General features: G+C 35.0%; 1 protein-coding gene across 1 annotated transcript in view; it reads left to right on the top strand.

The window, feature by feature from the left end:
• The first annotated feature begins 695 nt into the window (after positions 1-695).
• Positions 696-16,361, top strand: part of TMEM207 (transmembrane protein 207) — a 19,117-nt gene continuing 3,451 nt past the window's right edge. Inside the window, exons 1-4 of the mRNA XM_006926002.1 lie at positions 696-770; positions 2,727-2,764; positions 10,118-10,162; positions 11,033-11,175. Coding sequence (XP_006926064.1) covers positions 696-770; positions 2,727-2,764; positions 10,118-10,162; positions 11,033-11,175 — 301 coding nt within the window. The remainder of the gene's footprint in view (positions 771-2,726; positions 2,765-10,117; positions 10,163-11,032; positions 11,176-16,361) is intronic.

The raw sequence follows: 16,361 nt of genomic DNA, 5'->3' as shown, positions 1-16,361 counted from the left end.
TCTGAACACTATTCTGTTACATTTATTTTATTGTTTATTACATCAGTCCCAACTTTTTGTAAAATTCTTACTTTAATAGTATCTTAATACACAGTGGTTTAGTGCTTCTGTATTATTCTTTTTCAGAATTTCCCTAGATATTTTTGCAGACTTTTTTGTTGGCGATTGTGTTGGAGCTGTTTCATTAAAATATTGAAATATCTCCTGTTTAAAAGTAGGGTGTGATCAATATGACATAGGGAAAGCTTTATTATGCCCAAAGTTGGATTAGACCTGACACTGAAAATGATGTATAGGAAAAGTATAGCAAAGAGACCAACAAAGGGAAGAACATGAAATAAGTGTTTCAAGTACAAGATTCTATATAAAATCCAGAAATGTCCTGAAATAAAACTTGCACTTGAATGTCATAAGTTATTTAAGCAGCCAGCTGGTTTTTCAGGTCAGCATGTATAGTCCTTGCTTTTAAGGACTTGACAAACTGTACCAAGGTTCTGACCTTAACCTGAAATTCCTTGAACTCTCAGTACTTGTGAGCATGCACCCGACATTCCTGCCCCCAGCATGCACTTTACTAGTCACAAGAAACCATCATTAATGAGTGCTCTGCTAGGAAGCATAATTTGTAGGGAAGCTAACAAGTTCTAAGAGGGAAATAAACACAGACAGCAGACCAAGCAACTTGTCCTTTAAGTATGTCGAGATCCAGACCTTTTAGTTTCATTTCAGTGATCTGCAAAACAGGACCCCTGTGTTTGCCACTATTCCAGGTAACCATCTCTTTTGGGGAAAAGATTTTCGGAGGTACTCTAAACACCTGATTTGTTATAGATTTGTTTTTTTTTGGTAGCTTAACTCCTATATTTAAGCAGCCAACTGGTTTCGCAGGCCAGCATGTATAGTCCTTGCTTTTAAGGGCTTGACAAACTGTACATTTAAAATAATTCCTTTGATAAAGGGTTACCAGAATCTTATGACTACTTATATCTACTGGTCAAAGATATAGAGAACAAAATGATCCATGACGTTAGTCTTATTTCTCTTTTATTTGGTCCTATTGCCATGAAAGTAATATGATGCCATTTATCCTTTGCCTAACTTTGCTGTGTTGTAATTTTTTAATCAAAAATACTATTGACATAGCAAAATACTATGGCAGAATTAATTTAAGACATGTTTGTTAACTGTTCCTTGCAACCACACTTGAGACTTGATCTTTTTCCAATGCTGAGTAATGTAGACAGAACCATCTTAGAGTTTATTTTGGTTTCTGTCTTCTAGAATCTCACTCAGACTAATACTTACTTACACCTCTGTATCTATGTTACTTCAATGTGATGCATCTGAAAGATTTAGGTCTGAAATATATTAAGACTTCGCTCCCCATTTCCTGATAACCCAAAGTCTAAGAGCTAATGCACTGGCAGAGAGGTGGTGGCAATATAATATTGTGTACTTACTAGGGTACAGCACACCAGAAGATCAGGAAGTGACTTGAAAGTGAAATGCTGGCTTTATTTGTTTATCTGTTAAACTAGATCACAAATGATTTTATCTACTCATAAATGAACTTTTTTATGGACATAATTTGAATGTTCATTTTCCTCTCAGTGTGCAAATCTATTTGCAGCATTCTAGCAAAAGAGTGCAACTCATGTTCTGTGCTTATAAATTGTTTATTGCCTCGCTCTCTGATGGCCAATTCATGACTCCATCTACAACTTCACAAGTCTCTTTGCCCACATAAACATGGTGGAGTAAATATAAGGTGCCAATAAAAGATGTGTTTGAGTTGAGGAGGAAAAAGACATATTTCACACAAAATTTCCATGTGTATGATTTTAAATTTTGTGACTACATACTTGGCTTTATATTTTTGTGTTATAGACTAGGAAAATAAATACTTCAGTAACCTCATCGACCAATATTTAGGACTCTAAATAAATGACATTTAAAGATTTTTTTCATTGTACACAGAAGTCTCAGCTCAAGGTAAAAACAAACAAAACCTCTAGAAAGTACTTTCTTTCCTCTGCGACGTGAGTTACTGTAACCTGTAAGGCTAAACACAGAGAAGTAAGATAATTGTTTTAAATTGCTTAAGTTTTAGGCTTTTAAAACAAAGCCATCAGATTATTACTTTTCCCCTCTTCTTTGATAAAAGGAGAAATGTCAACAGGAATGTTATGTGATCTTAAATCGACTTTAGCCTTAGAGCAGATTTAAGTGAGTGCTTCACGCATATGTTTAACACCTATGAATGCTAATGACGTGGAGTTCTGTTTTCATGTAAGGAAACTGATTCCTTTGTATAGAAATAATACAAACGATTAACCTTCTTTTTCTAGCTAAAATGTGAAAACAAAGAAAAAATGCAAGGTGCACAAAAAGCTCTTTAGATAAGCAAACAAAATCTTCCTATAGAAAAAACTAAAAGTGTTTTCACATCCATCTATTGTGTTGAATAGGATAGGAATCTGGCTCACAAAATTCATCTCTTGTCACTGCTGAGCTGGAAAATATACCCAGAGATTTTTTTTTTCTTTTTTCAATTAAAATTCTGTACACCAACAATAGACTCTGCTGCAGAGCTTTTAATTAAACAAACAGACAAACAAACCAACAAACAAAATTATATAAACCCACATTGTCTCTCTGTGCTGTTTTTATTAAAGGATTAGATTGATGAGATGTTTGGATTTTACTGTTCTAAACATGTGTTTCAGTTGGTGCTCTCGGATCTACCATGTGAAGAAACTGAAATGTAAGTAGCAAGAGGCTCCATGTTTTTATTTAGCATTTTCAAAATTCAAAGAATAAAAAAGGCTCAAGTCATTTGAGAAGACCCGAATGAGTTTCATCATAACCATTTAAGAAAAATAAAAGTAAATTGTTTTAAATGCAAAGAGATCATTTGTTCTAAAAGCAGAAAAAATAAACTTTTATTATTGTTACCGGAGAGTGAGGTCTCTCTCGGAGCGTTGTCCAGGTTCTTGATGTCTCGAACAAAGAATCAAGCAAGACACCCAAATACAACAAAAAAGAAAAGCTTTATTAAAAGAGAAAGTATACTTCCAGACTTGGAAGCAGGCCTAAGCAAGAGAAGCATGATTCAAAGTCCTGGTAACAAAGCCTTTGGGGTTTTTAACCCAATTTGCTGTGAATAGTTACTTTTCATAGAGGAGTGGGCTTCCTTGATTGACAACTAAGATTGACAAGACTCAGTATTCATCATTTGCTTTCTGTGCATGTTGGTTCCAAGAATTCAGTCCGTTATAATGATTTTAATGAACTTCTGGGCATATGCATCATATTATAATGATGGTCATATTATAATGAGGCTCAGGTAAATTGAAGATCATTGAGGTCTTTATTGCACAGGTGCGAGTGACTGGCCAAAACTAGTACACAATTTCCTATTCACTTATTTCTTTCTGTAAGTTACTGTTAGCCCCAAAATGCCTCTGGCTTGCTTAATTGTGGGTGTACTAGGGTGTACCCCTTCTAGGAGAGGATGTCCTCAGTGTCTGCAGGCAGACCCAAAACCCCATAACTAACTTTCCTACCTAACTCTTTTCTAACAGCCATGAACCCCCTTATTATTAGTATAGATTTTGAGGGACGGGGAGTTCTCTTCTGTATCTGCTTGCTGCTGAGAAGGGATTGCCCTTATGTCTATTGCGGTTTCACGGAGCTCTATTTCCCTTTCTGCCTTAGTCAGGGCAGAATCTTGGGTTTCCTGAAGAAGTGCTGCCTCAGTCCCTAGACAAGGAAAAGAAGATACAAACTTGTTATTTAAATCATATATCTATTTATTTCTATTATTGATTTGCCTATTAAGAGAATAATGGGAAACAGGCTTGACTGACATATTCCTTAAAGAGTAAAAAAGGCCTTTGGCCTAAAATCCCCTCCCCTCTCTGACTCTATGGGCCCTGTCTGGCCTATCGCCATTTCTGCTAACAATGGGCCCATGACCCTTATCAATAGTCAGAGTGTCTGAGTCACCAGTTTGGGGGCAATTATCAGAATTTGAAGGAGAGGACATTTCTCTCAAAGAAAGGAGAAAAGAAAATTCAACTAGGTTTACTAAAAAGATTAAGAACTCAGCAAGAGATGTCCCGTTTCATTTCCTGCTAAAAGATTAAGAATTTTACAAGTTATGTCTCATATCATTATGATTAGCTTTGTTAATAAATAAGAGACCTATTTGATTTCTGAAGATTTTTGCTCAATACATTCTCCACCCTTGAGGTTTCAAGGTTTAAATTCAAAAAGAATCACAATATCATCTATGGCTCATCCATACTTATAAGTCACACGAGTGATAGGAGGCAGCTTTCTGGATAATTCATTTTCAAATAACAGCAAACTAACCAAATTTCTAACCTGTGTTATGTGTAAATTTCAAAGTGCTTTTGATATATAGGCATGTGCTATTTAACGACTGGGATACATTCTGAAAAACGCATTGTTAGGTGATTCTTCATTGTGAAAACATCATAGAGTGCATTTTCATAAACCTAGATGGCATAGCCTACACTCCTAGGCTATATGGTACAGCCTATTGCTCCTAGGCTACAAGCCTGTATAGCATGTTACTGTACAAAACAATATTAGATTAAATCAAGCGTAAGAAAAAAATGATACGATCAAGAGTCTAAGTAAACACAAGATGTATGAGGCCATTACGGGCATAATATGGCATGGTTGTACAGCAATTTTTTTTCGTGAGTAGAAAGAATAGACTCTAAAATAACAATAAAATGTATAGCATAGTAAGTACCTAAACCAATAATGTAGTCATTTTTTATCATTATCAACTATTATGTACTGCACATAATTGTATGTGCTATACTTCTACACGACTGGTAGCACAGTTTGTTTATACCAACATTACAAACATGTGAGTCATGTCTTGCACTATAATATTATGAAGGCTACAAGGTCACTAAGCTATAGGAATTTTTCAGCTCCATTATGATCTTATGGGACGATTGTCATATATGCAGTCCATCGTTTACCAAAAAGTCATTATGCAGCACAGGACTGTAAATTATGTGAATAATTGACTTAATTTTTTTACTTTTCATGCTGTAGTTTTTAATGGTTCTCAGAATTCTATTCAGGAGATGAGAAGGAGGTGCCATTAATAACGCTGCTCACGATTAATGAAACTGTAATGCAATGTGACTTAGTCTAAATTTCAGAAAGGCATGTCTGCCAAGCACTGTCTTCTGGGTGTAGCTCTCATTTACCAGCTAGCTATTCTCAGTTGTCATTGCCTGTAACCCTCAAGATCAGGGTCTCTGTGAAATGCCTCCAGATTAAGATGCCATAGTAGATGGGATGATTTTCTTGGCTCTGGACTCATTCACCTGTTTCTGGTAAATCATCTTATCATTTATAAATTGCTTGTTAGGATTATGCCATTCTTTCAGCTTTTACATTGCTCTTCATTGCTGGTTCTTTTGTTGTTGTTGTTTGTTTGTTTGTTTGTTTTGCATTAATTCTGGACTTGCTTTTTTCTCTGCCTGTCAATAATAAGACTGACGTAATAAGACTATTTGATCATTGGTGTGCTTACCTAACTTTGGATCTCATGGCTACCTCATCTTGCTCCTTCATCTTCTGCCTTTGACTCAGAATAATAGAATAAACAAATTCATAATTGGAAAGGTTTGTAAATGTTGAATGTAACACTCAAATCAACATGACAGAAAAATATGCTATTGAAAAACTTTATAAGCTGACTTTAGAGTCACTGAGACTACTGGTCTCCTTTTCAGGTGAAGAAACTGAGACCCACAAAGGGATAGTATCAAATGAATTGCAGGACTTCAACTAGTACTTAGGTACAACCATTTCTGGCTACATCATTTTGTATGTAAGTTTCTGTTACATTTGTTGTTATTTAATACCACTGTTTTTGAGTGAAAATAAGAAACCACTTCAAATAAAATACAAATTAGCAGAAAATAAACACAGGGAAGGCCAAAAAGTAGCTGACTTTGTTGGGAGATAGTATAAAATAAGTAACTATAAAAGATAGACACAATATCTCAAATCTTTTGCCTCCACAAGAAGGTGTTTATGGACTCTATTATTAGGTCTGTTTAAATTTATTTTCAAACATCAGAGTTTTTTCTGATCTAACCTACTCAATTTATTTTTTATAATTGCATTTTTAGTATGAAAAATGTATAGCTGTAGTGTTTTCATGTAAAATTTAAATACTGTAAGTACTTTTGTATATAAAATAAAACATGACAGAGCCCCCTTCCATAATTATACCTCTAAATTTTCCCCTATCCAGAAATAACCAAGTACCCTGATGTGCATATATGTACGTAAATAGGGTAATTCACAAAAGATAAATTAATCATACATATACAGGATTGTGTAAATTGATTGTATTAACAGAGCCCTAATGAGGGGCCACCATTTTACCTAGCTTGCAGAAGTTAAGTATTTTGCTCACGAGTAAGCAAGTAAAGGAAGAACTTGGATTTGGACCTAGGACTGACTCTTGAGCCAAAACTTTTCACTACAAAGCCATAATGTAGATCTAATGTTTAAATAAAATTATACACCTGATGAAATACCTGAAGAATATACAACCTATCCATTCTTCTAGACATTATATAATTTACTTTAATGTAATTAAACCACCAGTCTCTGGGTAATATGATTTGGCACCCATCTTTTCCCCAAATTATTATAGCTGAATTGCACTTTGGCCTATGTTAAGGATGATTTAAAAAAAAAAAAAAAAAAGACCCATGAAATTTGTTATTGCATTTGTTCTAAGAGTACTATGAAAAACATTCTTCCTATTGTTAAGTGTCCTCTTTATGAAGCCCCATAGTTTGAATATTTCTCTGGTTACTGTGCCAAGAATGGCTGTGCTTCTGGTGAATAAAGCTGCCTGTTTTTGTTAATTTTAGAGGAAACTACATGACCAATTCTCTCTCTCATCCTATTAACTGCTAGAAAGCTTAAGCCAGATCTAGAGTTCAGTTCTAATTTTATATGTGGAATTTAACTACATTCAATTTACAAACTGATCTCACTCTTGGCTTCATCTCTTTGTCTGATATTCTCAATGTTCTCATTTCTAATTTATTTTTGTGTATTTTTTAATATTTCCTTAAAGCATTTTGGAACCCAGATTATTGAATGCATTCAGGTAGTACTCCACACCATAATACGAGGCTGGAGCTACCTTCTACTGTTCCCAGTTTCAGTGTTTCATGATGGTAGGAGACACGGGCTCCAAAGCCATCCCATTTGGATTTAAAGCTTGTCTCTGCCACTTTTAGCTATGTTTTCTTGGGCAAGTTACTTAATCTCTCTATGACCAAATTTTCTCAATTGTAAAATGAGGATTATCATGGTATGACCTTACCTTACAGTACTGTAATTTTGAAAGTGAGATAACTTACATGAAGTTATAAAACTGGTTTAGAAAAATGCCTGGCACAGAAAATTCTGGGTGAGTCTAGTAGAGAAGCCAAAGGAACAGCTCTGCAGTTTTCTTCTTAAATTTATCAAAGCAATTAATTTGTGGTTAATCTTAAGTCTACAGAGTCTCAGAATTGAAAAGAATAATAAAGATTAACTAATCTAACCATTTCTGTAGAACTGAAATTACCTTCACAACATCCAAGTAATATAATGCACCAGTCATTTTGGTAGGGACAAAATTATCTCCTTCAACAATGGCTTCTGGAGAACTCTAATTATTGGAAATGTCTTCCTTAAGCACACAATCAATCCTCACTTCTTTTGGCTGTTTTTTTTTTCTTTTTGACATCACTATCCCAATTTGACCAAGCACATGCAAATCTCTGAGTAATAATTTCATCTTAAAAAATTTAACTTATTCTACACTAAAGATCTTGCATCTAAATTTTCAGTAATTAGAATATTGTTACAGTTCAGATACCGTCTTTTTTTTTTTTAAGAACTCAAAGAATTTCTGTTTAAAAATTGAACTTGAGAAAGACATGGAAATAATGATGGGGAAGGAAGCACACAGGGTCAGAAGACCCATATTCTAGTATAAGTTCTTTGTGCAGCTCCCCGCTTACTTTCCCACTCTGGGCCTCAGTTTTAGAGTAGGTAAAATCCTCAAGGCTAAATAAATGGTGTCAAAGGTGCCTCCAATTCCTAAATTACACGATCACTTTGGATTTCTCCAGCTAACTACTTCCTGACCATTCTGCTGCATATCAGAAACTCCACCAGTTGGTGCACAGGGCCAGAAAGGAAAAGTGAAATCGGTCAGTTGCGTAATTATCAGGACCAGAAAAAAAATAATGAGTGGCACAAAATTAAAACTTGGAAATAAAATGAGGTAGCTAATATTTAGAATTGACATTATAGGAAGTAGGTGGTCTATTCTTAAATGTAAAGAAGAGAAGCAGAGATTTATGTACAGAGGGAAATGAAGCAATCCACACTCCCAGTCATGAGCTAAGATTTCAAGATTCAAAAATAAAAACCTTCTACTCTTTTATTAAGCTAAATCACCAAGAAAATTGTCCTACATCTATATGTAAAGTGGATACTACATTTTAAAGATTTTTATATGTTTAATGCAATATTTACAATTTTATGACTACAAAAGTGATGTATATATATTATAAAAATTTAAACAATACAGAGATATTGAAAAAATAAAGTGCTTCATGACATTATCTCCAAGAGAAGCAATTAATTTGATGTATTAGAACCATATGGTCATTAATTTGATGTATTATAACCATATAGTACTTATTTAGTGAAATCATTGTATTTGTGTAAAAGAAAATATACACAAATTAGAAATGAGCTCTCCATATTATTTAACTTAACAAGGTTTTTAATTATAAATACAAATCTACATCCTTTTTGATGAGTAGATAATATTCCTTTAAAAGGATATATCATTATTTTAAAAATTCTTTGTTGATGATCATTTGCCTTAAAATGCTTTATAGTCATACTTTGGCTACCATTTTTTCCCTCAGCCATCTGTACTTATGCATTTGGCTAAACCCTATAAGTGCACACACACACACACAAAATCAAAACACTTATTGTCTGGTGATTGACTTTGTTATAAATATTTGGAGTAAAATTTTTAAGTTGACACTTCACATATAGTGATAAACAGGACACACTCCCTCCATAATTCATAAATTAACTGATATTTATGAATGCTTTCAAGCTGCAAAGTACTGTTATTTTAACAATGGCTGAAGAAGATATCATTAAATATAGCTCCATCTCAGAAGCTTATCAGGTGGTGATGAACAGGTTTCCACTGCTTAATACCAGAACAGTTTAACAGTGGCCCATGTACTGAGATACAAAAAATGTCCATCAGCAAAGTCCATCATTCAATGATGCACCATGTCTGGCAGAGTGAGGGACTCTGGAATGAATAGCACATAAGTGTCTACACCTAGAGGGGCAAAATTCCTGAAAATCACACTGTGAATTTTGTTTTTGTGTGATCTTTTTAAACTTATCTCAAGAACGATTGAGTTGTTCCTAGACACACAGTGATTTGACCATCCTGACTGAAGAGGTCAACTTCTCACTACTGAGTAGATGGTATATGTGGCCACACACATTCATTTTCTTTTTATGCTAATTTCTTCCCCCAACTAGGGTAGCAAAGCTGCTATTCACTACAATAAGATTACAAGTTGATAGAGACTGTAAACAAGCTTTGGAGAGTTTGCATTTTAAATAAATTTAGGTCTCTGAATAAATAAAATGGTGAAATGGTTATCTACCTAATACCTAATACCTATGACATATTATACCTGAAAATTTAGTCACTACCTTCCTCATGTACAACAGTATTTGTAACTCTAGTTACAACTCTAGTTGTAACTACTACTGTCCAATTATCTGTTTAAGTATCTGAGAGTTTCACATTTGCATGTATTCTCAGTGTCTTGAATGAAATAGGCATATGACAAACATTTGCTTAATTGTGTTGGAGTGTTGCAATGAGAAGATGATTTTGGGGGAAATAGGTGTGGTCAGAACGAATATTATGGTTCAAAAGAATAGGCTTTGGCCATCTAGAGGTCCTACATTAACTGTTCTTTCTCGCCAGGTGCGTAAACTATAAAGATCAATACCCAAATGACTGGCATATCTGGTAAGGACATCCTCACTTTGTTTTATGAAACCTTTAGTTATATAAACATACTTCTTTTCCTAAATACTTGAGATGGCACATGAAATCATACAGCTTAAGAAAATTTTAGGGGTTATGTGAATCAATATATGTAGAAATATCACTTTCAGTTTGTTGTCCAGTGTTTACTTAAATATTCTCTATAGCAGAGAACTTACTGTTTTTAAGAATAATAGTTTATTCCCAAGTCGAAAATCTTGAAAGGTAAAATAATTGTTATTTTCTCTTGATATCTCCTGAAATCTCTCTTCCATTAAATTTAGTTCTGGCCTTAAAAATCATTTCAAAATAAGACTGCTACCTCTTTTACAAGCTAGACTTTTAGAAATTTTGAGAGTTATTATAACCTCCCAAATGTTGATTTCTATATTTTCCAAACAAAACATTACCAATTTTCTCAATTAGATAGCTCCTAAAAGACAGAGACCATGTCTTAACTTATCTTGTCAACCTTTGAATCCCCGACCCCAACATCTACAATCTGTTCAGTTGCTTAAATACTAGTTGAATGAATGGATTGATGGATGAATGAAAAAGATAACAGATAATGATTTAAAGAACCAAGAAACTGCTCCTTAGAACAACCCTCCAATTTTCAGAGGAAACAATTATGATCACCTGACAAGATCAAACCACTGAGCTCAGCAAACATTCCAATTTCAGTAAAAACTTATGAGTGGTGGTGAGGGATTGCTTAAAGCATTCAGCCTCCTAGATTGCTTGCAATCAATCTTGCTGAGTTCTTGCCCCCTTTCCTGAGATTAATAGGAACTCTTAACTTCCTTCCCTTCATGCTCCATCTCATTCCTCCCCTGCTTCTTCTGCCATCAGGTTCTTGCTGCTGATTTTCCTGGTAGCTTTGCTCTGTGGAGCAGTGCTTTTCTGCCTCCAGAGGTGTCTGAGGAGATCCCAGACTGGTTGCCCAAGACATACTATGGCTGTTTTTGCTGTTGGAGACTTAGACCCTGTTTATGGTAAGCTGTCTGCATACTCTGGACTTCCTCTTTGAAACCTATGGTTTGTGGTGAATTGAAAAACTGACCTCTGAAAAGCATATTTGTGAGCTTACAGCAAGATATCATTTATTGAAGATTCAAAGGCACACATTGGAGAGAGTCTAAGTGAGAAAACTTTAGAATAAATGAGAATTCAAAAGAATTGTTGGGTAAATGACTTACAGCTGAGTATGGGTATAGAACCTAACCATTTTGCTCAAAAAAGAGAAGAGATATACAGGATTGTTCAAGTAAGTGGTAGGGTTTAAAATACAGAAAAGTATCTCTGACATTTTGATATCGGTCTATCCTGTGTTAGTCTCATTTATTAAGCTCTCCATGCCTCATTTATCTGCAGTAACATTGAACCGCACTTTCCAGATTGTCCACTGCCAATGCAAAGTCTGAAAACCTTAGAACTGGGCAGAGTATAACACTCATATTTTTTTTCCCCAGACACATTGGCAACATCCTGATCCTGCCTGCTACCACCTATTACCCTCTAAACCATGCCCTTTCTATTATTTTCCAGTCTGCATAAGGAGGTAAAGAATGGGGAAAATTTAGGTCTTAGAGTTATTTGTAACTGTTAAGCATCTACTCAATCTGTTATGAGACTTTCCTTCTAAAGTACTGCATTCAATACCACAGTTACCTCAAGAGTGCTTGGTAGAGATTAACAGTTGCCCTTCAGAATTTTGGACCAGATAAGATTTTCAATAGATGGAACAGGGCATGTCCTGGAAAAACTAACAGCTAAATAAAAAGTGGATAAAAATAATCTAAAATGTCATAATATCAAAACTCATTACTCTAAGATTTAGTGATTATGTTCACTATTGACTTTTTAAAGCTATTATTTAACAAGGGAAACACATTGTCAATTTGAGAAATGGTTATTTTGGGAAAGATAATTAAAATCTCCAATGAAAATAATTCTTTCTCTTAAAATAAAAATATATTTTTCACTGAGCAGAGAGGGAAATAGAGTCACTGACCTTCTAACTAAATACATTAGTCAAAAGGGTCAACATGGTCACTTTGTTCTATTTTTGTTCATTGAACTAGAAGTGTTTAAGAAACAAATGCAATTATGTTCCTTTCAACTTGACTTGAGTTTCGAAAGAGGAGAATCCACCTGGTCCTTTTAGCCCTTCTCTTACTCTAAGGAAGACTTTTCTAGCCTTCTTAAAATCTTAAAAAAATAAAATGTTTTTAAATTTAAGTAAGTTATCCAGTTATACTGTTATAATTTGAAGGTAACTTATATGCCACAGTTATATCCTCATTTATCTAATGCTTTTATACTTTTTGTTTGGTGCCTTACCTACATGCTTTTGAATTTGCCTGAACTTTCCTGAACAGGTATGAGTATGAGAGAAGAAGTCAAGGCTGATATGATACTTCAGTAATCTGCATGTAATAGCACTGAATGCAGGGCATTAAAATCACATTCCCTATATTAACCTGAAGTCATTATAAACAGAAAAAAAAAAAAAAACACGTAGAAAGAAATTGTTTTCTTTTCTTTTTTTTAAATAATGTACTCACATTATACTTCACATCTACCAAGTGCTATACATTAGGTCAAGGGCTTCTCAGATATTATCTCTAATTCCTAAATATCAGCTTCTAAAATGGCTATTACTTCTCTTAAAGGATGTTATATATTTTCTCACTCTACTAGATAAATATGCCTCACAAACTTTTGCTGCAAGTCAACTAAGAAACTGCAAATTATCCAGAATTGAGGTTATGGAGCCAAAGAAAATTTGGGCAGGGCCTTCATGGCTTAGCCTCTTCATGCTTCGACAGACACTAAGTAAAGCCTTGTATCCTGAATCTCCAGACATTTCCATATTGTGATTCCTTAATGCTAGAGATTGCTTTTCAGAATCCTTATTCCCTCCTTTATTCTATTAGTCCCTCTTTAATCCCATTGGTATAGCTCTGGATCTTATTTTGGGCAAGGAATACTCTCCCCAAGCTTAAGTTGTATTACAAAGTTCACTTTTTATTGATTTCCATCTTAGAGACTACAGATTCAGTTGCCCCTCCTCATTTTTTTTTTTTTTTGTCTACACTGGTTGTGTTTTAGATTATTCTATCCACTGCCCACCTCCCATCCTGTCCCAGAAATGCTCAGAGTGGCTGTACAGGCAGTGAACATCTTTTCACATAGTCTTTGATGTAACTGTGTCTCCCAGAATTGTGCTTCTTGGTGTTTTTCTGTCTCCTTGCTAAAACACAAAAGAGTAATTTAGGAAGTGGGATTTTCTGTGATCTCTAGTCAAATCTTCTTAACTCTTAATAATTTCTGGAAGTAAATTCCAGGAAGTCAGTATTTTAAGGCAGTCTGAAAGCCACTCCCACACTGGATTTCCTTTCCCCACTGGATCCTCATTGTGCTTTCACTTCTCCAGACAAATTATTCTTCCTATCTAATATTTCTGTAAAAGAAGCTGTTCTCCAAAAGAGAAGTTAGGAAACCACTACAGGATCTTTTCATGGCTACAGAGAAAGGAAAGGGCCCAAACCACAGCATCTACCTCCACAGTCCCCACCAAATATGTTCTCATAGCTTGGAAAATCTAACTGCTGTCGGCTTCTTATGCCCACTCTGCAGGTTATGGGGTTGCACTTCTGAGTCTTCTTCACTGTCACTGTTCAGAAAGGGGAAAGAAAAATGAGAACTTACTCGAAGACACTGGTAACATACTAGATAGAATATAAAATAGCGTTTCCAGATTCCCTGCCACCCCTTAAGCACAAAGGGGACAATAGGCTGTTCCCTCCTGAATACAGAATGTAGGAAATAAGGCCATTTAAAACATTTTAAAGGAAAAACTTGATTTGTTATATTAACCTTGGGTTCCTCCTAGACCTTTATTCTATTTCCTCAGAACTTATTTTATATTATACCGCTATTTGCTGAATCTATTAGTTGAAATAGCTCTGTTCTTCTGACCTGTGGGTCAGAGGTTTGACTTGCAGGACCTCACAGAAGCTGTCTAAATGGAGAAGAGCCATGAGGAAAATTTTGATTTTGACTATCAGAGGCTGGAGTGGACTGAACTTCACTGATGTTAAAATACATAAAATGGAAAACTTATTTCACTAAAAATTTCTGATAATATTACATTGCTCAGGTAGCCAAATATCTTGACTGGAAATATTAAAGAGAGAAAGGAAAACACTTGGCTTGGGAACCTCATCGAAGTTGTTTAAGAAAGTCCTCGCCAGCCCAGGCCATCTAAATGTCTGATGAGATTTCTGTCTGGGAAAGGTCTTTGGAAATCTCAGCCAAACACTGCCCCCAGTAGCATTTCCTGAGACAATAAACATGACTTTTCACAGTTCTCTGATGATCTGGTGCTTAGATTTCTCAGTTTTCTTCCCCTCTCATAGGATCTATGTTTTCATGTCCATAACATGTTATGATGAAGCACCAAAAAGGGAGAATTAATCCCTCCGATGCCCCAAGGAAGGTAAGAAAGAAAAGGAGGTGTTGTTAGAGAAAAAGGCGAAGATAGAAAGACCACAAGAAAGTCCAGAAGGTGGAGGAGAAGGAAAAGAATGAAGAGCAAGAGAAGTAGGAGCCTACGGTTTGAAGTTGGAGACCTTTTAAGGACTGCTAGTTAAAACTTATTTTATACAAGCCCTAAAATCATGTTAGTTTGTTCTTCACAGGCCCATGTCCTCTTTGTGAACCCAGCCCCAGTGTCTCCTAGATACTCCTTTCTTCCCTTATTGTTCTGCCTCCATCCCTGACACATCTTGATCCTGTTTTCCTTTATCATCTCTGCTATAACCTCAGAAAGGACCCATTCACTGCCCTCATGTGTTGTTGAATGGGATCCTCTATGAAGTGTTCTCTGGGACGTTGCTCATCTCTCTCAACCACTGAGCACTAACAATTCTAGTATAATTTAGGCATGCTTTGTTTGTTTGTTTGTTTTAACACCTGTGTAAGGAGTAAAAATAATGTGTTTCAGTGTTTTTTTTATCTCATTATCTCACCTGTGCTAATGATACTTTTGGAATCCATCCTTTCTGATAATGCAACAGAAAACTCAACATATTTGCAACCAGTTTCTTCCTTCTTCAGATGTAAATGAATGGAAAGTGAGAACAAATACTAGACCACAGAAAATGATTTTTTTACAAAGATGAGGAAAGAAGAGGTGAAAATCATTAAAATTCTCACACATATCTCAAATTTCTATCATCTGCAATCAATGCTTTACACCTTATAAGACCAAGGACTATGTCACAGGGTGTATAGGTAGAAAATACATGTGATTTTAAAAAGAAGAAAACAAAAAGTTTTTTTTTTTAAGGTTGTTTTATTTTTTTAATTTTGTATTTAAAAAAATAAGACAAAGGGGTCATTAAAAGTTTTAAAGTTTATTATAAACAAGTGTCTTTATAATTCACTGTAAATATGGATGTTATAAATTTCCATTGAAAATAAGGTTGTGAAGCTGAATAAAAGCATTTATTTATGAGGAGATTAAGACATTTAAAGATAATAAAGAGAAATAAATTTGGGGTTTAAGAAGTGAGAGAAGATCAAAAGGCTTGAGGCAGAAAAACAATCTAATATTCATTAGAAAAGAGAGAATTTGAGTGCATAAAAGAGGGATCCCAGACATTATTTCTCCATATTTTTTAACAAAAAAAAAAATAATGAATTGCTATAAAATCTACACTGAATTCTTTCTACATTGAATCCTTCCTTTCTATTTTGCATGGATCAGATCTGGATCCCCTCGGCCTTGACAAGGCAGCAAGCAGGTCTTTTGCCTTTCCTGAGAAGACCTTGAGGTGAGAGGGATGCTGAGATACCCCTCCTGAGAACACGCATTCTGGCTTAGCTTCTCTTCAGGGCTGATCTTACTGATAATGCTGCCTTTTAACTATCCAATCTCCTTGACCCCATTTCTTTTGCAATTTCAGAGATAATCTTTTCTTTTTCTTATTCCATGGAAAATAGAAACACTAGTCTTCCGACAGTGATAAAATGCCAGTGCTCCAAGTTGAGGAGGGGAAGGAGGATTGGAGAAAGACAGACAAGAGCAGATCTTTACATTCTCTGCTCCCTTCTCCCTCGAGCTCTCCCAGGATTTTGTCCTATATTAGAATCCTTTTTGAAATGTCATTTC

Source organism: Pteropus alecto, unplaced genomic scaffold (assembly GCF_000325575.1).
Source record: "Pteropus alecto unplaced genomic scaffold, ASM32557v1 scaffold88, whole genome shotgun sequence".
NCBI classification, from domain to species: domain Eukaryota; kingdom Metazoa; phylum Chordata; class Mammalia; order Chiroptera; family Pteropodidae; genus Pteropus; species Pteropus alecto.
The sequence above is the reverse complement of the archived record's forward strand: the minus strand, read 5'-3'. Positions and strand labels throughout refer to the sequence as shown.